This window comes from Podarcis erhardii (genome assembly GCF_964252035.2).
Source record: "Podarcis erhardii genome assembly, chromosome: 2".
Taxonomy (NCBI): Eukaryota; Metazoa; Chordata; class Lepidosauria; order Squamata; family Lacertidae; genus Podarcis; species Podarcis erhardii.
The window spans coordinates 64,493,472-64,507,362 of record NC_138498.1 but is presented as its reverse complement, the minus strand read 5'-3'; the positions used below and the strand labels follow the sequence as shown (position 1 = coordinate 64,507,362).

Below are 13,891 nucleotides of genomic sequence, written 5' to 3'. Positions count from 1 at the left end.
ATAAAAGGTTCAAGAAAGGCAGAAGGAAGCACTTTTTCCACACTATGGAGCTCACAAGATGTGGCAACCACCACCAACTAAGATGGCTTCTAAAAGGTCAGCAGAAAAACCCATAGAAGATGAAGTTTAGGATTAGAAGTGCTGGGAAACAAAAGCAGGAGACAACTATTGCTCATGTTGCTTATTTATTTTATTTTATTTACTGTACGTACAGTAAGGTTGCAACTTAGGCACATTAAGCGCCTGGCAATTCTTATTATTTTTGAAATTTTTTAAAAGGGAGCTGAAAGGGGGCAATCCCACCTGCCAATGCACCCAATGGGTTTTGACAATATGGGCTTTAGGTGCAATCCCCGGAACATAAGCTGAGGGCTTACTGTATATAAAGCTGCCCACAAATGTACAGTGGTACCTCGAGTTACAGACGCTTCAGGTTACAGATGCTTCAGGTTACAGACTTCGCTAACCCAGAAATAGTACCTCAGGTTAAGAACTTTGTTTCAGGATGAGAACAGAAATCGTGCTCCAGCGGCGCGGCGGCAGCGGAAGGCCCTATTAGCTAAAGTGCTGCTTCAGGTTAAGGACAGTTTCAGGTTAAGAATGGACCTCCAGAACGAATTAAGTTCTTAATCTGAGGTGTTGTTGTTGTTTAGTCGTTTAGTCGTGTCCGACTCTTCGTGACCCCATGGACCAGAGCACCCCAGGCCCTCCTGTCTTCCACTGCCTCCCGCAGTTTGGTCAGACTCATGTTTGTAGCTTCGAGAACACTGTCCAACCTGAGGTACCACTGTATATAAAAGCTGCCCACTGTTCTCTGGGTGGTTTATGGAATGTTTTTTAACCACAGCATCATGAAACAAAGCTTTGTGGTATATAAAAAAACCCCATTCTGGCAGCAGACTATAAACAGTGGTTCAGAATGCCCAAGAGGCATGTGGTTAGCCACTGTGGGAAACAGGATGCGGCCCTAGCAGGCCTTTGGTCTGACCCAGCAGGGTTCTTTTTCTCTTTTAATAAAACAGGAAGTACTGATGAAAGGCACTGGGTGAGGCCAGACAATGCTACATCCTATTTGGTTCATCTGCTTACAACAGGGATGGGGAAACCTCAGGCCTGGGGATGGGGGGCAAATGTTGCCTTCCAGGTCACACTCTCTTCACACACCTAATTGATTCACAACCTTCACCAAGCCTACTCTGCCCCCTCTTGGAGGGCTTTTTGGCTGGACTTGAACTCCAATAGAGCTTCTTGCTAGCCTGGAGGAGAGAGAGGCATGTGTGTGTAGGAGTGTGAAGAAACTGGCCTAATGTACAAAGGTAAACTTTACATTCAACGCTCTGCACATTTCTGCCTTGCCCGCCACAGGATGAGGCCCTTGGAAGGGGAGGATGTGATCTCCAGGATGAAAAAGATTCTCCCTCCCCAATTTAAAAGAGGAGCAGGTGGAAAGAGGAGTGACCAAGATGGTTATAAGATTAGCTGGACTGCAATAATCACAATTTCTGTTTTTCAAAAAAATAAAGTTCTGCCCAAGAACAGCTGTAACATTCTGTAAGTCTGCTTTCACATTGTCAAAAGAGGGAGCCAGCTATCAGCCGCATTCACAAGCCAACACTGGGTTTTGAACCTATAATTTGGAGCCATATGCCAAGGGTTCTACATACTGTAAACAATCCCTCCGAAAACACAACGATTACGTCAAGGAAGCCAAATTTACATGCCCACAATTACGGAGATTAAAACCCAATTTGCATATACTTATTTTTTTCTCTATAGAGCATCCAAATGCGTTAACATTATTTTGGCAAGTGAATGTTGAAAGACGGGCATGAAGATTAGGCGGGGGAAGGGAAGAGAAAATTTGAAAGAGCACCAAAAAATTGATCAGGCCACTAGCTCCACAACAGCACCATTCACTCCAATGTTTGAGCTGTGCCAGATGCTGTAACTACACACCCGACTACTTCTATGATCAGTAACCTAAAACCTTTGCATTGCATCTTTCTGAGGAATTTCTATGTGCAGTTGAAAAGACGTTCGTCCCGTCCTGCAGCAGCAAGCATGATTTTACCCTGACTTTATTCTTTTTTAACGGAAAAGCTGAAGCATACCTTCAAAGTGCTTTTTATCAGTTTCAGTCATGAATATTTCACAGTTTTTGATTATTCCCTTTCTCCCACAGCCAAGCACTTGCCAGCTTTAGCAAGTATAAGTCCTATGCAATACAGACGTCATCGCTGCTTGCACTTTCACCAGCTCGGCTCACAGGCAAGCTATTTCAGGAGCTACCCATAGAGCATGTTTACGTGGAAGACAGCGTGTTACGTAAAAATGGCAACGATCAAAAGTCAGGAAAAGAACAAACAAGCGAAAAGAAGGGAAGCGAGCCATCAGTGTGATAGGAGCTGGATCTCAGTGTCCAGGCTAAATGAGACATTCCTTCAGGTATATAGGGCCAAAGCTGCTTAGGACTTTAAAGGTCAGCACCAACACTTTGAACTGAGCTCAGGGAACCAGTGTAGGTCTTTTAGGACCGGTGTTATATGGTCCCGGCAGCCGTTCCCAGTCACAAGTCTGGCAGCCACATTCCGAATTATTTGCAGTTTCCGAGTGTATGCTGCACTGAGCTTGCTTCTCAGCCACTACAGCTGGTCAGAACAGGCATCTCAAGAGAGAGGAGGGTTCGGTAGCAACACCTTGGCACCTTTCATGAGGATCCAACAGGGGCCTATAAAGCGCAAGGCAGCCACTGGGGTGCAGCACCCCAAGAGGGACTTGCTACTTTGGCAGGCAGCTTTGGCAAAAAGTGAAGTGGCAAGGCAGAATGCCGTGCAGCTAAAGAAATACTTTGCAGCCGTAAGAAGAAGAAAAAAAGGCAGCTAGACATTGAACTACAGGAGCGAAGAAAGAAATAAGATCAAAGTTAAACTAGGACTTGGTGAAAGGAACAAGGAATGTACAGAAGCTGAAGATATAAATTAACTAATGATAAACTGATAAGGAAATAGTGGATCAAAGATTTCATACACAAGTGATAGGCATATAAGGAACGGAATTACTAAGCCAAGTCAAACAAATGAACTTTGAACTGAAATAATAAAACAATAAATTGGATTACGAAGTGATTATTTAATGAATAATTGAATTACTAACTAACTCTAAAGTGATAACTTAATGAATTGGATTACAAATTAATTAACCCCTTGATTATTGAATTGCGAAGTTAAGACAAACAAACTGAAATTAATTACGAATTGACTATCCACAGCAACAGCTGAAATGACATATTTACTTATTGTAATCTGACAACTGCTTTACTGAAAATCAAACGCATAATTTACTGGAACTAAGATGAATAATTCAGAAGGCACATAATGAGGTGTGTATTATCAATGAACTAAGCAAGAAAGCGAATGAATTGAAATTCTCATTTGATTAGCATCCTAGAAGTAAAGCTAATACAAATAGAAACTATTAAAGTGAATGGAAAGTCAAGGTAACCAAACAAAGGGAAGTGAATATCTAGAAAACTTGGGCCCCAGACAAGTGGAAGAAAAAGAGGATGGAGTCTCATATATTATTGAAATGCGGTGAGGGGAATCCAACAGATGTTTAACAAGGATATAAAATCTATGGAGGGAAGACTTCAGGAAGGGCTAAGTAACAAAGAAGTAAAAGTTGACCTGTGGATTATATAACAAGACAAACCTCTGAAACTCAAACAATAACTTCAGCATAGATCAGGCATGCATTTGTGCACGTAGAGCTCTCTCTGTCCTCTGTGTCTTGCAGCTTGCAATGGATGACAAAGCTCTAGGCCAGTGGTTCCCAATTAGGGGTCCGGGGACTCCTGGGGGTCCGCAGAACGCATCCAAGGGTCTGCAGCCCCATTCCTTGCCTCCCCCACAACTAAACTTTTGTCATTTTTGATGTTTAGCTGCTGATATATCATAATGTTGAAAACTAGATATTGCTCAGTCCTAGTCTGCTTTTTAGTATACCTAAAATCCTTTGCTATTAGAGGCTAAACCACATTTTCTTCAAAAAATTGTTTTTGCAGAGGTAACTACCACAGAGTTATCAAAAATTTCAAAAGTAGGGAGTGTGGCTTGGCTTTTGAAAAATAGGGGTTCCTCAGTAATTAGCTCAGTACTGGATTTACGTATAAGATAAACAAACTATAGCTTGGGGCGCCAAAAAAATCTAAAGGGGAAAAAAACTGGAAGTACATTTCCAAAATATAAGATAAAAAACAAATAAAATAAAATCTACATACAGCAACAATGTTTTGTGTTGTGTAGGCTCCTTTGATGTAAGTAACGGACCCCGCCTGCTAGCTTACTCCCTAAAATATTACTGGTTTCAGTTCAACAATTACTTTGATCAAATACATAGTTTGTTATGTGCAAATGGCTTTAGATACCTTTTAGGTCCATAAATTACCATACAGCATATATTCAACACAAAAAGCAGAGTCAATTTGTTGTTGACAAAGGACAGCAGGACATATAAAGGGCCTTGTTACCTTCAGTAGCTGAGGGCCTCATCAAACCTAAATCCGGCCCTGAATTAGCTAATGGGGAACCACTGCTCTAGGCTATTTTCTCCAGAAAGAGGAGCAATAGGAGCTGCATATAAGGTCTGACTGGTGGGAAAGATGTGGACCCAGAGAACTCGGCCTTCTGGTGATCTGAACAAATGCAATGAACAGTAGACAAGAGGAGATAGTGTTCCTGCCTTGCAAGGAACAGAAATAATATGCCATGCAGCTGCTTGCCACAGGACAGGAACAGAAATTTGCACAATCCTCGGTGGCTTCAAAGTCCATGTTCAGCACAATCCCCACCCCTTGCCCTGACTGAACAGTCTGTTCCCTGTCTTGCAAAAAAGGTCTTTAAGCTCTGGCAATGCAATGGCAACACTTCCCTAAGGTGTGTTCTGCAGCACAGCACAGCTTCCCAGTCAGTCCTAATTAGAAGTGCTGATTTTGCACATCCCATGCCTGGAAGTCATGTGGCATGCCCACTCTGCCTATAGAGTTGTTCCCTGCCCATCTGTGTGGCAGGCTGGTAGCAGCGGCTACGCAGCGCAAAATGAGCTCAGAGCAAGCATCAAAATCCACATACACAAGCAGTGCCGCTGGCAGAGAAAAAGCTTATATTATATCATACCTCTCCACCCCCAACACCCAGCAATGATTTCTTCCAGCACTTCTGGATTTAGATCGGGGGGGCGAGTGTTGACAGACTCCAACTCCCATTAGCCCCAGTCCTATTAGTGCTATTTTCCAAATCTCTCCAGCCAGCATCACAGCCAAAGGAAGTTGCTGGGGGGCATGTATTTTTGTCTCCAGGTATAGCCAGTTTGGGGGCCATTTCACACACTACAAGGCACTCATGCAACCTCCTATGACTGATGCTCCCCATAATAAATGATGACAAACCATGTGTCCGAATACACACATTATGATGGTGAATCAGCGTCCCCTTTTACCCGAGATCTGAAATCACAGTCTAAAGTAAAAGTCATATCCAGGAGGAAATCTGATCAGTGTTGATACTGTCACACTATTTAGCTACTATGGACAGAATTTGTAAACATGCCTGATGCTGGTGTTCAATTTGTTAAAATGTAGTTAAGAGAGATCCAGCTTTGTATCTGCAGTTTCCTCAGATGCTTCATGTTAGGCGACTTCTTGGCCGCAAAAGCAGTGAGCTCACGCAGACCTGAGTTCGCCTAGAAGCATCTGAAGCTGACCGACTGGTATCAGCCAGGAGGAGGCCCTCAGTTCAGGCTAGTAGTTGTGGAAGAGAGACATACCCCTTTTCTTTGACCTCGATCACCAACAAAACGATTGATCAATTAACATGGCCTTTAAATTTCAATAATAAATAAATAAATAAAAATGAACAAGCAACCAAGACTGTCAGCAACAGCAGCCACCACTAGGCATTTAATTATATATTTTTTCATCTGATGCAAACCTCAACTCTGCTTAGTCCCTAGAAATGGGCTTTGCACAAAAGATAAAGCAGCTATGCAGACATTGAGGGCTTATAAATCACTGCAACCAGCAAAAGCTTTGTCTAGGGCCTCCTATGGAAAGGCAATTCCAATTTTAATGTTATTCTCTCCGAAATGGCAACTCCAGGCGTCATCCTTTTAGCCAGTATGTTTAAAGATCTGATTGTGACATATATATTTTAAAAACCAAGACACAGACTTGGTCTGTGTGCTACATACAAGTGGCACAGCTTGGACCCATTTCGCTTTGAACAGTATCTTCATGAGTTACCTTTGATTACTAAGAGAAGTGTGTCACACTGCAACGCACAAGGCTGACCTAATGTGGTATTTTGCACTTCCCGATTTCAAAGCTCTGTGGAAACTATAGCCCTTCATTTTCAGAAAGATTCAGGTTGAAGCAGCAGGTTGTAGAGCAAGGAATCCACTAGAGAGCACCACAATCCCTGTCTTTCAACCCTTCCTTCATTCTGATTTGGTAACAGACAAGTTTGCAAAGTGTTAGCTGGTAAAAACTCAGATGACAAACAGAAACTGAAAGAGTTCTGGTTTAAGTATCACTGGCAATGATGAAAGATTATTTCAACATCCTTTAAAATACAAGAACGGACTACTGCTTTAAAAAATCAAGTCCATCTGAAAACCAACGTTTGATGCAAAACTTCTCATAGATGCACGAAGAACTGCACAGCTAATGTCTGAATAAGTATGGGAGTCTCTTTTCTCGTTATATTCTATTAAGAAATCCTGACCTGGCATGAATACATCTCTCCCTTTCCTGCTGAGACAAAGTAGTGACTGAAACTCCCCATGTTGTGTTTACTTCAATGCAGTATTCCCTTAACCAGCTGAAACCTTTCCATGCTTTCCTGGAGAATATTAGGTTGTCAGGAAGATCTTGCATCCAATAATATGGCACATACCAGTTCCTTTATCACTTTGTTTCAAAGGGAGAGAAGGGCTCAAGAGCCCAAGAATCACACTAGGTTAAAATATCTCTCTAGAATGTAACATGCAAACGAGTCCCCTTAGGGGTTTCCGGATTTAAAGATGCCCCATGTTGCATTGCGCCTTCAGGTGCAAAGTAGCCTGTAAAGTATATATCACAGGAACATGGAGAATAACCACCCCCCAAAAAGCTTCCAGCATGAATTGAGCCGTGCATCAGAGAATCAAGGATTTAAGTTAAGTTAGTGCTTGCAGACTGGATCATAGCCACTGTTTCATAACCAGCAATGAACTTTCAGAAGAGGCAGTGCCCAATATGTGGCAACACGGGAAGTCAAATTACTTGAATAGTAAACAGATTTTCAGGGACATGAATAAGGAAGGAGGAAATTTTTCAGGTACCGGATCCTAAGAAAGTCAAATAAGAAGTAGGCAGGTCACTTGCAAAAGCAAGATGACATATTGCAATTACAGGTGTTGGCTGCTCTGTTTAATGTTTCCATGGCAGCAACCCATTAAATATGTTTCCCCAGAGTGATACTAGCCTCCTGTATGGCTACACCCAGTGCAACCCAGAAGTGTTTGTCTTTATCATCAGTTTTTGACAGGAAGTATCTGCTTGGTTATAGCACCACAACCGGTCTCTGGATCATCTCAGTCAAAACACAAAGATGAGCGGAAGAAAAGTGGACTGTTGAGAGTGATTATGAGCACAGGGCAGAAGGATGACTCTTGAGGAGCCTGAACCCATGTAGGCTTGACCACAAACACGCACAGTGCACTCCACTTGAACATCTTCTGGCCACAGAGTGAGTGCCTTAGGTCTCTTGCAAATTGTTTCCTACACCTCAGCATCTATCTGCGTATTTCCATTCTAAACCAACCAAGAGTAACCTGTCATTCAAAATCTTATTTGCACCGGGAGAGAGACTTCCCTTGCCTCAACTTACCAACAGTTAGGCAGATTGAGAGTGATGCTGGCCTGGATGTTTTCTCCAAAGCGCAAATATCCCAGGGTTCCAAGGCTGAGGTAGAGGGTGCTGACAATTGCCATTCCCACATAGAGGATGATGGGGAAATGGTGAGGGGTCTTCATCTTGTTTTCCAGAGGAAGCACCTTGGTGGGGAAAGAGAAAAATCTTTTAAGTCACCTTACTCTTCACTCAAACGACGCTTCAGCCCGTGAATTCTGCCACAGAACCTCAAAAAACATAACACAATGCATCAGGGCAGACCAATTTCATCAATCGAGTCTCCTCAGGATTCAGCCAGGTGCCAAAAATGTATTTTCAGTATCAACCCGCTGTTAATCCCCAGCATCTGGTAACAAAATACACCATCTCTTGAACATTGAAGATGTCTAGATCTTGATAACTTATAGCCACCAATAAATCTACTGAACAGTTAGCTGTCTAATCCAGTCACCAGGGAAAGACCTCTGAAGCACCACTAAGCCCCCAGGCAACCCCCAATATATAGTTTTTTTAATATAAAGTTTCTTTTGGTGGCATATGAGATGCATCTTATGTTCCACTAATTATGTTGCACCTTCTTTTTAACGGGCTTCTATTTGTGGAAGAAAGGACTGCAAAAACCAAAAGTTTTAATTTCTTCTCACTGCTCATTTAAGGAACACATATTACTGCCATCGTTGTACAGGATGTTCTGTAATAATGAAGAAATCTTAATCGACTTTGGGCTTTGGGCTTTGATGTTTACACAGTGACCCAATAACGATAAAGGAGATGCAGAGTTGCTAAGTAACATTCCATCCAAAACTTCAAATTCCTCCCCCTTATTTACAAATATTCAGTGGGTCAAGTTCTGATGTTCTGGACAGCTAAAGCTACCCTTCCTGGTGTACCAATAATGAAAAGCTCAAAGTCCATTGGGATATTTCAACAGTTTAAGAATACTGAGCCTCAGTCCATCTCTAAAAGCTGTCTGAAACTTATTTTCTGCCATTCTAGCCCTTGCCAAATAAATGTAAGACACTTTTCTTGTGTTACAGGATTCAAAAAGACACACACACAAGAAGCAATCTGCAGGGACTCAAATACAACTGCTGGTTCCAGAGAATACAAGCGTACATAGGTCAGAGGGAAAAAAGACTCTTCAACATTGTGTATACTGTACTGTATACATGATACAGCCCTGACCCTTGCTGAAATCATAGACCAATGAGCCAATCTGCACTTTACAAAGAAAAACAGAAACAAGCAGAGATTTATAGAACAAGCTCTTAATAGAAGGGATTTAGAGATTTCAAAACCAAACACAAGTAATCATGGATGAGACCTACAAGTCACAAATTCATAACATTACACGACTTAAATTGCATTTCCGCCATATATGCATGTATATATTTTAAATATCCTGCTTTCTTTAAAAAAGAAAGCAAGCAAGCTGTGGACCAATCAACAAAGATCAAAACAGCAAAGATGCAGGTCAGTTTTCCAACAGAATTTTTAGTTATTGAATTTAGATATTTAACAGTGTGTACCCAGACCAGCCCAAACGTTGCAGTCTTTTTCACTCAAATCTACAAACGTGCAAGTCAACCAGAACAAGAGATTCTATAAATGTGCAAATCAACTACCTTTTCCAGTTAAGAACATTCCTTGCTGTTCTGATTAGATGTACTCAACATAACCTCTTTGCCTCTCAACCTCCCTACAGTGATCATACAAACCCATTTCATACCTTCCCTCTCAACTAAACAAATATCTACTTCCTTCAGAGTCTCATAATACACCTTGTACTTTAAGCCTTTTACCACCTTGCCTGCTCTGAACCCTGGCCAATTTGTTGACATACTTCTCAATGAGAGAACTGAAAACTGAACTCAGTTGCTCCAGCTGTGACCTAACCAGTGCTGATTAGAAGTGTACTGTTGTGAACACAATGCTTCTTCAGCTAATGCATCTCAGAATGGCACCAGGAGCTCAGAAACAAGATCGCCACTGAACTAAATTGAAGCTAAAACCACTGCTCCATAAAAAGAGACAATTACCTGAGGAATAAAGGGAAGGATGGGAGAGATCAAACATTTCCCATTTTACCCCACTTTCCTCCAGCAAGCCAGTTCTGAAGACCACAAAAATAAAGCTATGCAGGCAAGTCCTCACATACATCGGTTATGCGTCACAACTGCAAATACAAATTTTAAGCTAGAAAAAATAATAATCTAAAAGTGCTTGATCCCAGTACCCCAGACCATTTTTCTGCAAGCTTATCAATAGCCTGCAAAGGGAAACATGGACTCTCTCCAAAAACTGAGGCAACAAGAAAATATCTATGACTAGAATGCATAGATTGCCATCCCATATGTTCAGCAACTGATACCTAAGTGCTACAGGATTCACAGCACGCCAGGGAGCTGCTGCATCCAAACCCCTCATTAAATGTTTATGCAAAACAAGCCAAGCACACACAAGGGAAAGACTTACCACTCCAATGCCTTCGAAAGCAAAGATGGCTGTGCCAAAAAACAGAGGATAGGTCTTCCACTGGGACACCAGAGGCAGATGGGAAGGATCTGGGATGCCCTGGCAAAGGGCAAAAGAAAAGGTCATTTATATTTGAGAGAAAAGGTCCCAAAGACTTCCTTGGGGGAGTTCCAATAGGAACATAGGAGCTGTTTCATCCCAGCTGAGACCACTGGTCCATCTAGCCCAGTGCCCACAAAGACTTTCACTGGTGCCCCCAAGCAGTTGCCCCCAGACCCTGAACTTTCATTTTTAAAGAGCGTTGTTGACCCTCCTAGGAAGCTATGGGACAAAATGTGCAGGTACCTTCTAAGCAATTTCTGTGAAAGGACAGCGATTGTGGTGTGGCCACCTCGTATGCTTTTCCTGGTACTGAGGAATGTTCCCTATTGTTATTAGACAGCAACTCTCTCTCTCTCTCTCCCCTTGTGTTCAACCCATAGCAAAAGCATTCTGCTTCTTCCTATACATCAGGAAAGGTGAGCTTCCAGCCTTCTAGATGTTGTTGAACTTAAAAAAATAATCTAACTCTTTGCCCTTTTTCCTAGGCCAGAATTCTCTTCAAAATACAAAAAGGCTTGGTTTTTAACCTCTTCATCTTCACCTTTCAACTGAAGCGAAACACATTTTGCTTGCCATTCTCTGTTGAAATTTAAATCATAAGCCAGTTAAGGCAGAAACCTGTCTTGTTGTTTACTTATTCTATATAGCACCATGTACATTGAGGGTGCTATATTAAAATGGAAACACTCCATCCAAGGGGCTGTGCTGACCTTGGAGCTGCAGGAACCTCCTCTGATGGCTCACCTACAATTGCAGGAGGCCCTGCAAAATGGCACCACCAACGCTACAGGGAAATTCTGAAGAGATTCCACACTGATCTTTGTACATACCCTCACAATGTACTGGTATATCATTATCAGGCTGCTCAGCATGAGAAGATTGGCCAGCATGGAGAAAATGGAAAGGAACTTGAGATTCTGGATAAAGACGAGCAATATCACAAATGGCAACAAGGACAGGATGTATAACTGGGAGCTCATGGTTGGAGCCAATAGCGAAGTTTCATTGGCACTGCAGTCGTTGGTTGTGCCATTGGCCGCAGATATCACCTAAGGATCAAGAGAAGAAGAAGAAGGAGAAGAAGGAGAAGAAGAAGAAAGTTGAATGGGTGATTAACAAGCAGGTGGTTTTTGCTTGATTTGTAATACGATTCTGAGTGTGTGATTGTCAATAAGTTAATCTGTGACTATCTAATTCTAACTAGGGGACTATAAGGAGCTAGGACTAAAAGCAGGAGTAGCCAATGAGGTTTTGGTTGGCCATGTTGGCTGGGGTTGATAAGCATTGTAGTTCACAATATCTCAGGACACCACTATTTCTGAGTTTTAAAGGTAAAGGTAAAGGACCCCTGATCATTAGGCCCAGTCGGGGATGACTCTGGGGTTGCAGCGCTCATCTCACTTTATTGGCTGAGGGAGCTGACGTACAGCTTCTGGGTCATGTGGCCAGCATGACTAAGCCACTTCTGGCGAACCAGAGCAGCGCACGGAAATGCCATTTATCTTCCCACCGGAGCGGTACCTATTTATCTACTTGCACTTTGACGTGCTTTCGAACTGCTAGGTTGGCAAGAGCAGGGACCGAGCAACAGGAGCTCACCCCGTCGCGGGGATTTGAACCGCCAACCTTCTGATCGGCAAACCCTAGGCTCTGTGGTTTAACCCACAGCGCCACTCGTGTTTTACCAGTATGAAAAGGGCTTTTAAGCACCCTGACTTGCTTGGGAGCAAGGACCTCTCCATGTGATGGCTCCAGTTGCTCTCACGAGATCTTGCAGGGTCGTCTGAGCTCCCACAAGATCTCATGGGAGCATCCCAGACCCAGGGTGCAGAGAAGGCCCTGCTTCCCAAGCAAGGCAGAGAACTTGTGTTTATATAATTTGTATCTGCAGGTACACAGCCACAGGGTGCCTGTTGGGTACATCATCCTATTCCAGGCCAAATACAGGGGCAACGTATTATCCAACAGGTCTAAGGCAAGACCAAGCCTGATATGTAAGGGGGTCCTGAGTTTCGTATATCATAGCCAAGCCATGCATTTGTCACAAGTTAAAAGGAGAATAAGAAGGGGTGGGGTTTTTTACCAGCTAAGACAGCTCTAGTCGTAGAAACAAGTCCCTTCTCTGCCAGTCTTAGCATTTTCTACTAATTACAGCAGTAATGAAGATGCTAAGATATCTTAAATCCCTGAATTCTCAACTATGCTGCCTGCAGACAAAAGAACCAGTAAATTATCCATAGACTTACCTGTCTCAGATTGTCAGCTAGGAATACAAAATATACGCAGCAGAACCCCAGTTGAGTGATAATCAAGAAAAAACCAATCAGGTACCTGAAAAAATAATAAATTGTAGCAATTCAGTCTAAATCAGTGGTTGCCAACCTTTTTTGGCCATGCCCCACCTAAGCATTTTTAAAATCCAGATTCCCCCCCCCCCCCGTGACATATAATTCTTATTATTCAAAAAGTGAGCTCCTACTCACTTGGAGAAAGCCTAAAAGGCCATTAACTGTTAATAACTCCTTCTTGAATTGCTCCTCCTTAAAAATCAAATTGCCCCCTGCTGGGCATGTGCCCCATGTTGGGAACCACAGGTCTAAATAGATAAATTCAGCATTCAGCACTAGTGTCAGAACTCCAACTTCCAGTTTTTAAAAAGCCCTCATGGTTTCAGAAATTTGAAAGCTTATTTGCCAAAAGGGACGTCAATGGCACTAGAAGATTTGTTTTTTTATATTTTCTATTATAATGATTATAATTATAATACCAAGTTAATATATAAATGTTTTCTGAAGACCCAGTCAAGTTTTTCATATTTAGAAAGCTGATTTCATAGCAAGAACTTTGCAGAATAAATGCAACATACCTGATCAATCATCCACCATCTGCCAAATATATGAGATCTACACATTCTGTGCCAAACAGGCCGGTTTTTACTTAAGCATGCATTTATAGGCCATATTTGTTTGAGCAGCCCCCGGGTGGGTTACATACAGCTTAATGCAACCAAATCACATAACGCTTATAATCATTAAGCCAACAATAAAAACCATGGGGGGGGGGGGACAACCATGAACTTTTGCAATGAATGAGCACCTCCCTGCTCCATGAAGGAAATATTTTAAAAGCATTGTTAAACAGAACATTTGTCTCTCCCGCCGCAGTCACTACCCCCCCACACACATTTAAGATGCTAAAGAGATTGAGGGGGGTCAAATCTGTGTCCTTTCAGATGTTGTCAGACTCTACCTCCCATCAGCCCAAGTGGCATAGCCAATGCTCAGGAATGATGAGAGTTGCATCCTTCCATACATCGCTGTAATGGTTCCCTAGCCTCTTCCACATGCACAAGCTGCTTACGCCCAGAC

General features: G+C 42.5%; 1 protein-coding gene across 3 annotated transcripts in view; it reads right to left on the bottom strand.

The window, feature by feature from the left end:
- The window catches only part of LOC309336096 (proton-coupled amino acid transporter 1-like), a 41,672-nt gene that overhangs the window by 15,911 nt on the left and 11,870 nt on the right, over positions 1–13,891 (bottom strand). For all 3 annotated transcript variants that reach the window (XM_081851546.1, XM_081851547.1, XM_081851548.1), the window contains exons 6-9: positions 12,770–12,854; positions 11,354–11,572; positions 10,422–10,520; positions 7,923–8,089 (exon numbers count right to left, since the gene is read on the bottom strand). In XM_081851546.1, the coding sequence (XP_081707672.1) occupies positions 7,923–8,089; positions 10,422–10,520; positions 11,354–11,572; positions 12,770–12,854 (570 nt within the window). The remainder of the gene's footprint in view (positions 1–7,922; positions 8,090–10,421; positions 10,521–11,353; positions 11,573–12,769; positions 12,855–13,891) is intronic.